This window comes from Pomacea canaliculata, linkage group LG3 (assembly GCF_003073045.1).
Source record: "Pomacea canaliculata isolate SZHN2017 linkage group LG3, ASM307304v1, whole genome shotgun sequence".
NCBI lineage: Eukaryota > Metazoa > Mollusca > Gastropoda > Architaenioglossa > Ampullariidae > Pomacea > Pomacea canaliculata.
The window spans coordinates 38445084-38460365 of record NC_037592.1 but is presented as its reverse complement, the minus strand read 5'-3'; the positions used below and the strand labels follow the sequence as shown (position 1 = coordinate 38460365).

General features: G+C 37.5%; 4 protein-coding genes across 7 annotated transcripts in view; 3 read left to right on the top strand and 1 right to left on the bottom strand.

The window, feature by feature from the left end:
• The window catches only part of LOC112559667 (E3 ubiquitin-protein ligase HERC2-like), a 63551-nt gene extending 61154 nt beyond the window's left edge, over nt 1–2397 (bottom strand). The window contains 2 exon segments of the mRNA XM_025231002.1: nt 1312–1409; nt 2272–2397. Coding sequence (XP_025086787.1) covers nt 1312–1392 — 81 coding nt within the window. The 5' untranslated portion in view covers nt 1393–1409; nt 2272–2397.
• LOC112558782 (vegetative cell wall protein gp1-like) lies at nt 2395–6165 on the top strand. Of its 3 annotated transcripts, none has more exons than XM_025229445.1 (6): nt 2395–2669; nt 3398–3508; nt 3783–4044; nt 4587–4729; nt 5270–5649; nt 6026–6165. In XM_025229445.1, the coding sequence occupies exons 1-5, from the start codon at nt 2603–2605 to the stop codon at nt 5611–5613; spliced, it is 927 nt and encodes a 308-aa protein (XP_025085230.1). In that variant the 5' UTR covers nt 2395–2602; the 3' UTR covers nt 5614–5649; nt 6026–6165. The 3 variants fall into 3 exon arrangements, with proteins under 3 accessions (XP_025085230.1, XP_025085229.1, XP_025085228.1); XM_025229444.1 differs by having other exon boundaries at nt 3780–4044; nt 5273–5649; XM_025229443.1 differs by having other exon boundaries at nt 3780–4044.
• On the top strand, nt 5682–8045 carry LOC112559666 (nucleolar and coiled-body phosphoprotein 1-like). Its single transcript, XM_025231001.1, has 3 exons — nt 5682–5686; nt 6315–7202; nt 7565–8045. Exons 1-3 carry the CDS (start codon nt 5682–5684, stop codon nt 8043–8045), a joined length of 1374 nt encoding a protein of 457 aa, XP_025086786.1.
• LOC112558781 (SH3 domain-containing protein 19-like) lies at nt 7833–15185 on the top strand. Of its 2 annotated transcripts, XM_025229441.1 has the most exons (10): nt 7833–7965; nt 8554–8677; nt 8851–8912; nt 9371–9495; nt 9742–9864; nt 10166–10516; nt 10714–10899; nt 11188–11362; nt 11580–11701; nt 12200–15185. In XM_025229441.1, exons 2-10 carry the CDS (start codon nt 8568–8570, stop codon nt 12311–12313), a joined length of 1368 nt encoding a protein of 455 aa, XP_025085226.1. In that variant the 5' UTR covers nt 7833–7965; nt 8554–8567; the 3' UTR covers nt 12314–15185. The 2 variants fall into 2 exon arrangements, with proteins under 2 accessions (XP_025085226.1, XP_025085227.1); XM_025229442.1 differs by lacking the exon at nt 11580–11701.
• The last annotated feature ends 97 nt before the right edge of the window (nt 15186–15282 follow it).

Below are 15282 nucleotides of genomic sequence, written 5' to 3'. Positions count from 1 at the left end.
TTATAAAATTGCAGGTAATATATAATAAGCATCTCTAACATTAGCAAAATATTTACATTGTAACATATAATGAAATTCATCTCCTATTTTATAAGTATCACACAGACTGCACAACTTTTCATCACATGGTATATTTGCAATCTTTTCTGTCCAAATAAGCATTTTATGATTCAAAATTCTAAAATGAATCATTGTAAATAACAGCTGATCACTAAGACAGATATTAGACTGGTTCAAAAATCTTCTTGTGCTATTGGTAATTTTAATAAATATCAGATGTTTCATTGTCACTTAGCCATTGCTGTATATACTGGTCTTTGAGGTCACACATTACTTTAAGTTTAAACTACTGTTACTGAACAAGAGCAATGAAGCTGATTAATGCACATGCCAGAAAGTCCATTCAGGAGTGATTCTACTGTAACCAGATAATGTGATTTATATTCTGTTTTACAGTAAAGGTCCATCAGAAAAAAATAAATTACACAAGAATTTGTTATCATATCAGGGAGAGCTACCTGCTTGGACAAGGAATGTTACTTTTGATTAAGTGCCCTACCGCGTATAACAGATAGGTACTTGTTTGACAACATACAAAAAACACCATTTAAAAATAAATGTATATGTTTGTACAAGCATAAATGTATGCATGCATGTGTAAACAAACACACTTATGACAATATAAACTCCATATTAGCTTTCACCTTTTTTTTAAAAAAATAAGCTTAACAGATTTTTTTTATTTCTACATCAGCTTTGCTTAATAATTTATAATGAATTAGTATTACTATTTTAAAATGTTGTATGCTGAATTTAAATACTAAAGAAAGCTCAAACACTCTCATGACGGAACCTAGCTGAGTAATGACAAAGACTGTAAGTTTCTTAATAGGTAAAAGAACAATGGGAATAACATATCTGTCATCTAGAATATGATTCACCTGCCCGCATGAGTTTCTTCTACACATGCACTAAAAGGTTTTTTTACCAGACTTTATAGACAGCTATGCTGTGCACACAGCAACTGAAAGATAATATACTTGTGTGTGTGTGTGTGCGCATATGCACATACACCAACATGCCTATGCCTGTATGACCAAACTAGAAAAATATGTTTTTTACCTTAAATACAGACCTAACCTTTTTAGCTTAACATGAAAGATATGTAATTCTTAAACGTTTTGAATAATAGTTCTATTTCTCAGTACAGAAAAATAAACATCTTTGACTAATGGATCATCCTTAGATACATATGAACAAGCATTTAAAAATATAAAATATGTACATAATGAAGAAGACATAAATGTTTACCTGGATATTTGTCTTTAGCCATTTTCCATCTAGACGTGCTTGTGGGCGAAGCCGAGCTTCAGAAATCCATTGAGCACTCATTATATTTTTTGAATCATCTGCACACAGAAAAGATACAATATTACCATAAGTAAACCAATTTATAATCAGGCACCTACTGCTCATATTTTAACAAATTTTATAAACATTGTTACATATTTGATTATATATATCTGATTAAGAATGGTCTTTACAAAATGCAAAGTTGCATAAAATAAGCTAGGAATATTCCACTATTTTCTTCTGCATTCAATGTTAATTTATTGTTACTCTTAAATAACAAAAGTTCACTGATAACACGCAAAAAAAAGCATGGCTCCTTTAATGGTCAAATGCCTTGGGATAATAATGCATGTTTACTGTTCAGGTAGTGATTAAGGGATGTATTTGGTAATTGGTTATATGGTACACACAAGGACAAAAAAAAATGGCAGTTGGATATGCAATAATCACTGCTCTGCTGTTTCCCTTCAACCTAAAACACACAGACACCCGTTCGTGCGAATGGAGGATAATCCTTCTTGTTCCCTGCTCCCATTTTTGGCACTGCTGCATGTGATTTGAGACAGCGCTTCTATTTTCGCTTTAGTTTACAATGAATACAAGTTTCTAGATTGATAAGTCGGCATAAAACACAAAACACCAGTAAGATGACATTTCTCAAAACTTACTGATATTAAGATATTGATCCTAGACCCCAAAATATAGACAGCACGAATTTACATGATTTGTTTTTGTCGTGAGATAAGTATAAATTCATGCTATCCAATAAACGACTGAAACTTATTCACATTGATCGTGATCAATGCTAATGAGAAGACTACCGACTAGCCAACAGACTTCATAAAATACAACTTGCGATACAAATGGGAAAAAAACTGAGACTGTTATACGTAATATTAATTTACGAGCGTTACTCACCAGTGCTTTAGATTGGTGATCTCTATTTTAACAAAGGACGTTCTGCTTTCACTTTTATGTGCGAAGAACGCTTTCTTATTTTTTATTATTTTCCTTCGTCTCGTTTTTAGCGGAAGTAGTTACACTAGGGGAGGTCACTCTTCGCTCAAGTCTCTCAAATACTCCGTAAACAAAACGTACGTGTACGCGGAAATTTCTGCTGTAGGTAGTGTGTGTGTAGCTCGAATGCTTATTGATTATTTCAGATGAACACACGGATGACAAATAACACTCAAACGATGACGCTGTGAATTAAGTCTCGGGGAAAACTGCTACGTTTCGACTGCCGACTATGGAAGATGCAGTGGATGGAGGAGGAGGAGGATCCCCACTTCCTGCCGAATCTGGCGAAAGAACCGGTACTAAAAGAGTAGCATTGTTAGCTGCAGGTCGAATAAGAATCAAACCACAGTTTGACATTGAAGCACTTGACATTTCCCAACTACTGTTACATAAGAGCGTGCATGGTGCCAAACGTGTGTCGATGTGTGTGTTTTGTTGATACCAATGTGTGTGTGTGGCAAGACAGGACTTCCTACCTAAACTCGAATTCCCAGCGAGGTATGCGTCTTGTTGTAAGGACAGAACCGAACTCTCAGCGAGAACCAATGGTCTGTGCATACTACAAAATTAAATTTAACAGTTGAGAAACACATGAAACTTTTAGGTTCAAATTATTACAGCTTGCAAAGAGATGTGGATAGTGTACTATTTTCGTTTGATATCACTGCGTGAGTGGGTTTGATCGTCTACAAGTCAGATTTAAATAAAAATAACATGAAAAAGCTAAACACATACAACTCCCGCTTTATTTTTGGTTTTGATTAAAAAAAAAACAACAACACAAAAATGTCTGCTAATCCATTCAGCAACACTAGAAGACCCAGGTATTCTGTGTGTATGCATGAGTTGTGTCATTATTCTTATATATTATTTTAATGTTTGTCTCATCAGGTTTATCATTTTTCTGCTACCTTTTGTGTAAGGGAAGGTTGTAGTTCCATAGTAAATTTATTTTACGCCTTCTAAGATTTTCCGATGGCTCCAAATAAAGGGCAAATTAATGTTTTTCTGAAATTTCTCCCAGATGACAAACCTCATGTACCCTCTCGGCCAGTTCCAGCCAGACCAGCTCCTCCTCCTCCTGGTGTTGCAAGGCAGTCACCTATCATTCCCAGGTCGCAACCTTCAACTGCAGGTAAAATAAAAGGAAGACAAATTTTGGTTCTATAGTGCTATTTATTCCTATTTCTTATTGTGCTTATTCATATTTTTTTTCTACTAGTTGTTCATATTTCTTAAAGTGCTTGTTGCTCGAGGGTGTCTAAGGAGAAGTACTGTGAGCTAGTTGTATATAAACCACTAATTTAGTTCTCCAATGCAAATGGTAGTCTTCTGCTGTAAATTTAACTCCATCTTTCAAAACACTTGTCAAACTTCATGTTCCTTTTTTTCTGGTTGGTGGACAGCAGTGCGAACTGAGCAGATGTCTGCACCAGCAAAACCATCAGAACCACCAGCAAAGCCATCGGGAACACCAGCAAAGCCATCAGGAACACCAGCAAAGCCATCAGGAACACCAGCAAAGCCATCAGGAACACCAGCAAAGCCATCAGGACCACCAGCAAAGCCATCAGGAACACCAGCACAAGTAACCACAAAGAAGCAGGACCTATTCGAACAATCATCACACAAGAGTGCTGGCAAAACCAAGTCACAGAGCTCAGTCAAAAAGTATGTTTTGAAGCTGGTTATCACTAACTTGTTAAATACAGATGTTATTAGTATCAGAAAATTATCTCTGTGTTATCAGATTGAAAATTCTGCATCTGCTTTAGGAGTTCTTGTAAGTGTTGTTTTCTATTATAATAATTATATATGTTCAGATTTCTTTAACTTCGATTTTATTCTAAACAGAGGGCAAATAGCTATTTTTCACTCTCACAAATGCTTGGACTGGGCTCAAAACAATATACTGTTTCCCCAAATCTGAGTGAATAATCTATTTCCATTCTTATTCAAACCTGCAAGCATCTCCATGCACAAAAAGAGGTAACCAAAAAAATAAAACCCTGGACATTACTATGCACACATATGGGTTTTTATTGTCAAGACTATAGCCAATTAATTAACTATGTCAGGCACATTTGTTGACATATGAAATGTCACTTTTTTTTTAAACCCATAGAGGTCTCTAACATTCTTTTATCTTTTTTTTTTAATATTCTGAAAGCATCATCATGCTTTTGTGCTCATTGCCTAAAGTGTTAATTTAGAAGACTCGAGATAACCATTGTAGATGCCCGACCCATGAGTCAGGTTGGTTTCCGGAGTGTGGAGCCTCAGCCAACCTTGACCGCTGGCAAGCCAGCCATCCCTGTGACACAAGCGAACCATCATAGTGTAAAGCCTGCATTGGGTGAGAAAAAGCAACAACCTATTGAAGTTGCAAATGTTCACTGTTAAAGTTTAATCTGAGTTTCACCATTTTAACATCAATTTTCAGTTTTAGTTTTGCCACATAGTTAATGGATGTTTGGCAACGATTTAAGTGGTTAGAGTGGAAGAAGTTAGCTGTTTGTGGTCTTAAAGACAAGTGTTCAAATAGACTTTTGCGAAAAAAATATTTCCCTTACACATCTATCTGATGCTAATCGTGACAACAATGATTGGCTCATTTTCTTAATAAGTCCTGTTAAGAGAATATTAGAATACAATTCTATGCAACCCCGTTCGGTTTAACATGTCATTTTTATCCCAGATCACTTAAAGTACTTTAATTACTCAAGAGAGACAAGTTTAAGTTTCTTCTCACTTAATATTCTTCTCCTGTCAGCATATATATTACCTCTGTAAACAGTGAAATTTCAAAGTTGAAATGAAAATGCCTTAATCCTATTTCAAAATGCACTTGTAATTGTGTGTGATATATATTTCCTTTATTTTGTTGCATATCTAGCAGATTCACAAGCTGAATCATCTCAACCCACCATCATGAGGCCTTCTCGACCAAAATCTATAGTGGGAATAACTGAAGCAGCTGGAGACAACTCTGAGTCCCAGCTCCCTCCACCTTTGCCAAAACGATCACCCATTGTCAGTGTTCTCATAACCCAGCTCATTTGCACGAACCCCAGCCTCCACCAAAGCCAGCTCGTTCTGCAGATTCCATCCGTAAGCCACAAGAAGAAAAGCCTTCTGAAGGGGTGGCACAGGTGGATAAGCCAGTGCATCCCATCAAACCTACCCGAGTTTCTATCATACGCCCTGCACCCAGACAAAAGCTCCCACCTGCAGAAGTAGAGAGTTCCATCAGTGAAGCTTCTCCAAATATCATTGGTAAGTGTCAGGTGCCACCTGCCTTTCTCAAAATGGTGTAGGTACATGTGGGTATGAGTTCATCAAAGAAAGTGTTGTTTGCATGTATAGTCATGGACTTCATAAAGTTTCAGTAAAGGATGGATTATCATAATGCAATGCACAACACATTTGTGCTCATGCTGGTGTAAACAAATCTGGTCATATAAAAGTATAGTGCATACAATTATGGTACATAATACTTCATAATGATAAAAAAATCAGCTATGTTTGTGTAAGTACACATCGTGACGTTCACACAATGATATGATTGCTTAATGGTGCATTTTTCAGAATGTATCTCCATTGTAAAATGATCATAAGAGATACTACAGTGGGCGATTTCTTGCTTTTTCAGATAGAGAGAAACCTTTGGAAGGAGCTCAGATTCAGCATCTCAAGGTCCACCTCGGCCCCAGCCTCCACCACTACCCAGCCGGCCAACAGCGTCCAGTCCCAAGATCAGATTTCTTTGTCAGAGGAAGTCATTGAGGGTGGTGGAGTGATACCTCTTTCATCTCCTCCTGCAGTTCCTTCCATTAGACCTCAGGGAGCCACAAACAGTGTAAAACACAAAGTTACCTCTGAGAGATTAGATGGTCCAATTTTTTCCCAGGCAGATGATTTGAATGCTTCTGTAACTTCAGCTGCAAGCAGGACTCATCCAACACCAGTTCCGATATCTCGACCTCAGGCACCACCAACAGCTGTAACAGCCAGCTGCAAGAATGTGTAGCTGCACCTAAACCAGTGCATTTGATTTTAAATGCACCACGACCTCCTCCTGTGCCAGCAAGCCCCCTTAAAAAATTGCCCGTCTCTTCAGGAGGGCAAGATGCCCAAGCCCCAGTGCCTTTGTCAAGGAGTGTCCTCAGTCAGCCACCAAATCGACCTCTTCCCAATATTCCTTCAAAGTCTGGAATTACCAATACTGAAGTAAACCAACATCATCTTGGCCCTCAGAGTCAAGGAGAAAGTGTTAAATTAAATGAAGATGAGATATTAAATTTCAAGCATGATGAAAAATTGACTGTGCCTTCAAAGTCGGTGACTGTGACTGATGGAAGTGAACAAAATAGTGAGGAACTTTATGCCAAGATAAATAAACCAGGTAAATCCAAAAGACAGGATATGTCAGAACAAAGCTCAGGTCACTCTGATGATCAGACTTCACCCCACCCCTTTGGAGTGAAGCTGAGGAAAACTATCTCAAATGCAGCAGACCACATAGAAGATGAAGCATCCAATCAGCAAGACATTGTTACTGATTCTCAAGAAGGAGATAAATTTATTATGGAGACGAGAAATCCCCCAATAGCTGCTAAGCCAAAACCATTACTGTCACCAAAACCTCCAGCATTGTCTACGCCCTCATTACCAAACAGGGAATCTGTTTTGCTTTCTGCTCATGAAAATTCTGATTCCAAGGAAATTCCCAAGCAGAAAGTTCAGATGAGTGCAAACAGCTTCTACCCAAAAGACCAACTATCTTACGGCCTTCAAAATCAATCACAAAGCAGGATAGCGAGAACCATGTAGACAAAAGTGACCCAGAGGAGGCCAATTCTGTTCAGGTGAGAGAAAAATCTGACAGTACTTCACCGAGGCCACAGTCTCTTATAGATGCAGCTCCAAATGCAGTGGATAAATCTTCGGCAGCAATGCCTCTCTGTCTTCTCGTCGCCCTGTCACTGTCATTGGCTTTCCACATCACAAGCCACGAAGTCCAGATTTAGTGTTAGACTCTGAAGGCAAGAAAGTATCTCCTCCAACACCCAAACAGAGACGAACAACTTTCCAAAGCTCTGCACCAAAGTTCTGCTAACAAAGACAGCAGCAGCAGCAGCTGTGATGATGGTACTCAAAGTACTAACATTCCCCTTGCATTTAAAACCAGGGATGTAACTCCTGCTGCCACATTGAAAGAACCACCACCAAGACCTGACACCAAACCACGTAACTCTTGTTCAGAGGAACAGAAGATTCCTGATTTAAAGTTTTCTAAGCAACCTCCGCCACGTCCTGGAAATGCACCTTTGTGTGACACTGAGCATTTAAAAAATATCTGCAGCAGCAGTAAGCCACATTTGGGTGCTGAGACACAGAGATCTCAGTCTCCAACATCCACTTTCTCTAAAAATCAGGAGGCTCAAGAAAATAGCCCCCCTTCAAGTCCCACATCTGTTCCTGCCAACCTATCTGCATCTCCAAGTCAAGCTCCTTTTTTGGATCATTCCTCTGTACTACCATCCCCAAGAACTGCTTCAACCATCAAAAACTCAGAGCATGCTGAGGAAGGTATGTTCACAGTTGTCCAAGGGGATTTGGTGTTTTTGAAAATGAATGGGCTTAGTGTCATTATATATGACTTTAGATGATGCTTCCATTTGCTGGAAATTTGCATCTTCAGATGGCCTTTTAATGACAGAACTGAAAATGTCAATTGATACAGAAATGTTGAATACCTGATTTGTTGAAAACTATATTTAGATGAATTTTAAAAACACATAAGCACATAAGGCGAGAATTCAAGTAGTAATGCATTGTAGAAACTTTACACTGATCAAAACATCTAACGTTGATATGTAGAGCTAAATTTTTGAAACATCTATGGTGGTATAAAACTGTTGGATAAAAATCTACAGTGGGTTAAAAATTGTTAAAGCTGAGAAAATTTTGGTGACTTAGTCTGTGTCATTAATTTGAACCTCATGCCTTGAATATATTGTCAAGTGGAATGCACTTTTTGTATCAGGAATGTTATTTGTGAATGACAAACCATCCCTGCCACTTCAGAAATGACAATTTTATGTGCATACAAAATAGATATTTTCAATTGTAATTCTTGCCAAATTGTGTATCTGTGTTCACTTGTCTGTGTGTTAGAAGCTACAAAAGCTATGATGACTAGCCAACCTGCACGCCTGTCTTGCCCACCTTCTCGTCCACATTCCACACCTGCTGTCAGAACAGCCGTTGCACAACCTGTCACAAAGCCAGATATCCAAAGGTAATTGTTTAAGCTTTTATATATATTAATATGTAAAAATATATGCTGAGAACTAAAAGGAGCCCTCCATTTCAAAATTCAGAATAGGTAGACAAGCATACATTAGACATGTGCTGAATATAACCTGAGTTCATACCAAACTGATCAATGGCTTTTCCTTCTTGTCGCAATAGTGGTTCTCCACCAAGACCACAACCTGCACGTCCACCTCCTCTAAAAGATGTCAGACACACAGGTATTTTTCATTTTTCTTTCAAATTTCTTTTTGTTTTTTCATCACCAAATGCTTATCGAAAAGTTTGGTTTCTTACACATCGATTCATTCATGCCCAGTTCAGGGTTCAGATTAGGAGTCAGCTTAGGGTTGACTTAACAGTAGCGCTACTGTGACATAAATTATCTTGTTACCTAAGTACTTTTCAAACTCTTTATCCCCAGGTTAACTGCATTGTAAGGTAATGTTTTGCACAAAAAAGAGTGTTTGGAAAATATAGGCAGCATGAAGATAGTTAAGCATCAAGCTACACAAGGCATGGTGATTGTAACGAGAGGAGTCTTCTTGTTCCTAATCACTCCCCCTGTGGAGCATAGTGTGTTTATATATATATATAGAGAGAGAGATATGGGGGAAATTATTTTGTGACTGAAAGGTAACAGGTCTGCAGTAAAGTGTGCATTTGTTTTCACATCCAGAATTACCTTCTCTACCCAAACGTCCAGGAATATCACATCCATTGTACCGCTACATGATTAAGGAACCCCATGCTATTGCCCTGCATGACTTCTCTGCAACTCAGCCTGATGAGTTAACCTTTCAGGTACGTTACCTGATAACAGTGTTAACGTGTAGGTTAACACGTCAATAAACAAAGCACTGCTGTGTACCTGAGGCTGCCTAGAAGTTGGTGTCTGTGTGTGTGTGTGGGTGTATACGCTTTCATGGACATCCACTTTTTTAGCAAATACTTTATCCTACATTTTAAAATCATGTATTGTATGCACCTTCACTTTGTGTGATATATTCTGCTAGGGTTTTTAATGTGGTTTTTTTTTCTTTCCATTAGGAGGGTGACATTATTGTTTTATTGAAGAGGATTAATGACCAGTGGCTAAAAGGAAAAGTTGGGGATGCAGAAGGCATCTTCCCACAAAATTTTGTCCATTCTATTCATCCACTATATGATGAGGTAAAATTTCATTTCTGTTCATGTAGCTTTCATTTTCTTCTTGTTTTAAATGTCAGGAGCAGAAAAGAATATTTGTTTATAAACTTTGGGAGCAAGACTTTCACAGGGATTTAATTGGCAAGCCCAACCAACACTCTTAGCTCTGCTGGTTAGTTTCCTGTGTAACTGTGTAATCAGTGAAATGTTTTCTTTCTTTGTGATTCTTTATATATGAATTATTTTTTGCTTATGGGAGAACTTTATGTTCAACAGATTTTTTTGCAATTTTGTTTGCATTTGGTTTCAATGCATTTATTTGCAGCTACCTTCTTCAGCCATCAATGAAATGATAGATGAAACATTTGAGGAGGCCTCATCAGATAAGCCAGACAATCTGACAGGCCCCCGGTGTAGAGCTCGATTTGACTTTGAAGGTGAAGGTCACGGGGACCTTGTCTTTGAAGCTGGGGATATCATTCAGCTGTTGGCACACTGCGGGAGTGACTGGTTGAAGGGACAGCTGGAAGAGAAAACTGGTATATTTCCTGCATCTTTTGTTGAGATCATTGAAGATTTACCGAAGGACATGGAAAATACAGCTGCTGACTCCAGAAACAGAGAAACCACTGCACTTTTTGACTTTGAGGGAGAACATGGGGAACTTTCATTTCAGGTACTTAATATATATCCATTTATACACAAATGTATAAAACGCTTTTGTGCTTGTTCACACTTTTGTTCTCTTGTCTTATATTCACACATGCATGTGCATGCGCGCACACACACACCCCAACGTCCACCAATTTCTCTCCCTCTAGTTTTGAATGCCTTTTGTGAAACAAAACTAAGCAAGTAACTTTTTTGTTTTAGGCAGGAGACAAAATACATGTCATAAGTAAAGTCAACGACCAATGGCTGTATGGTGCCTGCAGTGGCAAAGAGGGTTCATTCCCTGTCAGTTTTGTAGATGAAATACCTCATGATCTTCCTCAGTATGAGGCAGCAGCATCCGCAGCTGATTCAGCAACTAATGATGTTGCTTCTGCAGATTATAAGGTATGAAGCTTTAAGCCTGAAGCCACAATGTCCACTATGTGCCTCTTCAATAAAAGGGTAGCTGCATCATTTCTTACTATAACAAAGCATTTTCAGCTGTCTCACTCTTTATGCATGAGAAGTTTATATAACTTTCAAGTTGTCATTTTGTCTCCTAAAACGTACGTATTTGTCAACAGATTATCTTGCTTTTAACTGGAACATACTCTGTTCTCTGCTTAACCTGCTGAGCCAAACTAAAATTAGTTGTACACATTTTGCTTAAGTGAAATGTTGGTTATCTACCAGGATATGACAGTCTGCGTTGCTCTCTATGACTATCAAAGTGAGCATGAAGGAGATCTAGCCTTCAAACAGGGTGACAGCATTGAAATTTTGGACAGTGCGGGGACAAACTGGTTACGAGGCCGTCTGCATGGGATTGAAGGCGTTTTCCCAGCATCTTTTGTCAGTTTTCAGTCAGGTTTGTAACATTTGTAACCAGAAACAATGATACTAATGTTGTATTTTGGGAATGTGCATCACCCACAATGCTGTAACATTTTTATGTCAAAAGAACTAGTAAGAAAACACATTCCCCTTTCATCTGTTATATGTATGTAAATTTGTACCCTAACACCATAATATCAACCTTTGCATTGAAATTTTCAAGAAGTATGTCATTTGTATCTTTGTGACAGACCCTGCAGACCACATGCATGCTGTGGAGCCAGGGACTGGGCTAGAGAGTCACTCAGCTCTTGTTCTAGGCAGAGCCCTTCATGATTTTGTGGGAGAGACTGACAATGAGCTGACATTGCAGGTTATTTGGTGGACATCCAGCTTTTTTTTCTCTCCCCACTCCACCCCCCATTTTTCCTACTCGCCCTCCTCCCTACAACCTTCAGATTTTTTTAGTAGGGGAAAGAGTACAGTACAAAGTAAATTGATGATGGATCATTTAGATGTTGAGCTTTTGTCAATGGAAAATCCATTTCACTCAAGGAGTAAAAATATTACTTTTTTCTTGAAGTCCAAAGTTGAAGCACAGACCCCTTGTGGATTAGCCATCAGAAGAGTATTACATCTTTAAAAAACGAAAACTGGAAATATCAAGCTGCAAAATGGCTTGGCTCAGTTACAGACAGGAGCTGGATGGCAGTAGGATGCTGTCGGTTTTCTTACAACACCTCTGTGTCCTTTGATATAGCTACAAATTTCTCTATAAAAGGATGACACAGCAATTTATCATTCTTCAGCTTTTGTATTTCATGTTATTATTCAATATGTTACAATGCTTTTCGTGTCTTGTCTGTTTTAGGTGGGAGATGAGGTTATTCTTGGTGCCATGCTCTCTGAGGACTCTGAGTGGCAGTGGGGAGAATTGAATGGTAGGCATGGGATTTTCCCAGCTTCGTTTGTAGAAATGTTGTAGATAAACACGCATCTAGAATGACTCCTATTTTTTAAAAATGTATATCACACAGTGGCTAAGCAGGTACATAAACCACAAATCAGGGAAAAAGAGAACTAGACTTTGAAATTGCCATTTCTACGTCACATGGCCCAAAAAAGCGAGATTGTTTTTAACTGGTTTGATCATTTTGCGTGATAATTTTGAGATGTTCTTGGATAATAGAGCATCACATCTCACTAAATAAAAGTGAACCAAAAGATGTTGGATTTCATGGCCGCCCTTGAAGGACTAAAATATTGTTTGCCATTTTATTATTGGTTGCTGTTGCATTTTTTTTTAATACAATGTAAATGTTAAGTGTAGTTTCATACTTTTGGTTTACATACCTTATTTTGGTTACTATTTTTTAACCAGTGGGAGAAATTGTAAAGGGAATTGATAAGAAAGTAGAAAATTCTCTTGGAAAAACTGTTGTTACCAAATAATAATTTGTTTAATGCTCTTCCAGTATATAAAAAACAAAATTCGGTAATCGTCATTTAACTACTGTTTACAGATTATTGACCTCGAGTTCCTTAACATCAAATAGGCTAAGCCAGACTCAGTAAAATTGCTGGAAGTTGAAAATAAGGCCACTTACAATGGGCTTATTTTCTGCAAGATTAATTTGTGATATATATATAATGTATGTGATATATGTATAAAATGTATATTTTCACAGCTTTCTTATGTTCTGCTGTCAAAACAAAATATGAAGTCTTCCAAATATCTTGTTTGTTGCATTAAGTATTCCACTCTCTTCCCGTCAGAGTAGTTTATAGTGTACACATTTACTTCTTCTGCACAGTCATGTTGACTTCATTTTTATTCACATGCCTTGTAACAGTTTTACATAATACTAGTCATGGCACAGAGCTTCACACACGTTGATTTTTGCTGCAAACTTTTCCAGCTGTTAGTTTATTTCAACTTTTCATATTTGGCTTCATTGGAGTCAAATTTATTCATGCACAGCATCAGCATAGTCAAATGGTGAAACATTTATATTCTTTATGTCCCTGCCCTTACTTGACAGGTTAATAGTTCATGTTCAGCAGTGGGGGCATGACAACATTTCAAGTGAGAGATAAAAGATTGCTCTGGTATTATCTGCCATGCAACTATTTCTTTTACTCATACCCCTTTCCTCCCTTAGCTTTCTCCTGTCATCAGTACTGTCTCAAATTATGATGTCCATGTTTTGCAATGTATAAGCTGTAATTGAAAGGAATAATCCTGATTCGATGGAAATTGAATGAACAGTGTGGATATGAATCAGCTTCAACTGCCACATAACTGTATTGCTTCAGCATCATTATTCAGCACAGTTTGTATTGGACAGCATGTGGTATTTATCATTTGTTTGGGCATAAATGGTTTTCTGTATGATGTTTAAAACCCTTTTGCTGCTTTGGCTATTTTGTGACATCCTGGTTAGTTTATTTCATTTTCACTGAAATATAAATGACAACAAGACTATGGAACAGCTTAAGTGGAACTGCTCACGATGCTTTCTGATTAATCAGTTTTCCATTTGCGCAGTGCAATAATGTTTGACTTGGTAAAGTGGCATTTGTACAGCCACTCGTTACTTTCTTAATTAATTAATTTTGCCCTTACATGAAAACTTACATTTCTGTTTTATATAATCTTTTATTGAGCAGAAATAGAATTTAGAAAAGAAGGGTAAAACTGGTTGAAACATTTTGAAATAAGTACATCCTCTTGACTTGGGTGAGTTCAACGAGTATTTTATGCAATTTTTTGGAATATCCATTATGGCACTTTATTAAATTTCTTTACAGCATTAGTTTGTAACTGATTTAGACTAATTTGTCCATTTTTACATGATGTAGCCTACACAAAAATATTTGCTGTATTCAGGTTACTTTCTTGCTTTTACTTCTATTTAATATATTCACAGGGAATTCCTGCAGCTGTTTTGCACAAATTAAACATGGATATTTTTTATCTTTGAAAATACTTTAAGGTGGAGAAGCTGCTATCCTAGTCCTTAAAGCATCGTCGTCTGAGACAAGGTGTGCACACTACCTGTTTCAATGCAGCATACTTCATTTGACCTAGCTTTGAATGAAAACCCTGACCCATAGAGACCCAAAGAGCTAGAGGGCAGATGCGTATCGCCTTCACAATTTAAAAAAAAATACCCTGGTCCCCAAGAAAATGCCTGCTTCTAGCCCCTCATTTTCTAACATTCTATGAGTTAGGTGACTATCTTTTTACCTTTTACTTTCATTTGGTGGTAGAATCTCTCCTGTGTACCACTCTGCACTTTGCTTCTATGCTATCATGACACTCATGCATGTTTGTCAGCTAGACATGCAGTGGATCTCGCATGACATTCATGAATTGGAGTTTTGTAGAAATCCTTGACAACCATAGGCTTTAGTAATAAATGCTGAACAGAATGGATTTTTTTTTAAATCATCCTATGACTGTGCAATTTTAGTACACGTCAAAGTGTTAGGCCTCACCTTCTGTGATGAAAATTTAAGATTTTTTTATATAAATGGCTGACTTTCGTTATGGTTTTCAATAGCTACTGGCTGATTGTAGGTTGTTACAGTTTTCAGTTGTTGCATTCTTTTGATGTTTTTAAATAGTGCCTTTATATGTATTGCTTCCAACACACAAGTGTGTAAATGAGCAAAATTAAAGTGTGGCAAGGCCATTCAATGACTGATAGAGCAAGTTGTGTACATATAAAAGAACATGCATATATATATATAAGTGTGTGTGCACTTGTGTGAAAGACAGAGAGAACGTTTAATAGCTTGATGATTTATTCAGCTATTTACATTGATCACCCAAAGTATAAATGCAAATTCCTAAATCACATCTTCAGTGTTGTTATTGTGTGTGTGTGTGACAAATGGTTCAAAATATACCATAGTTTCTTGTCTGAATAATCACAGACACATATTTTA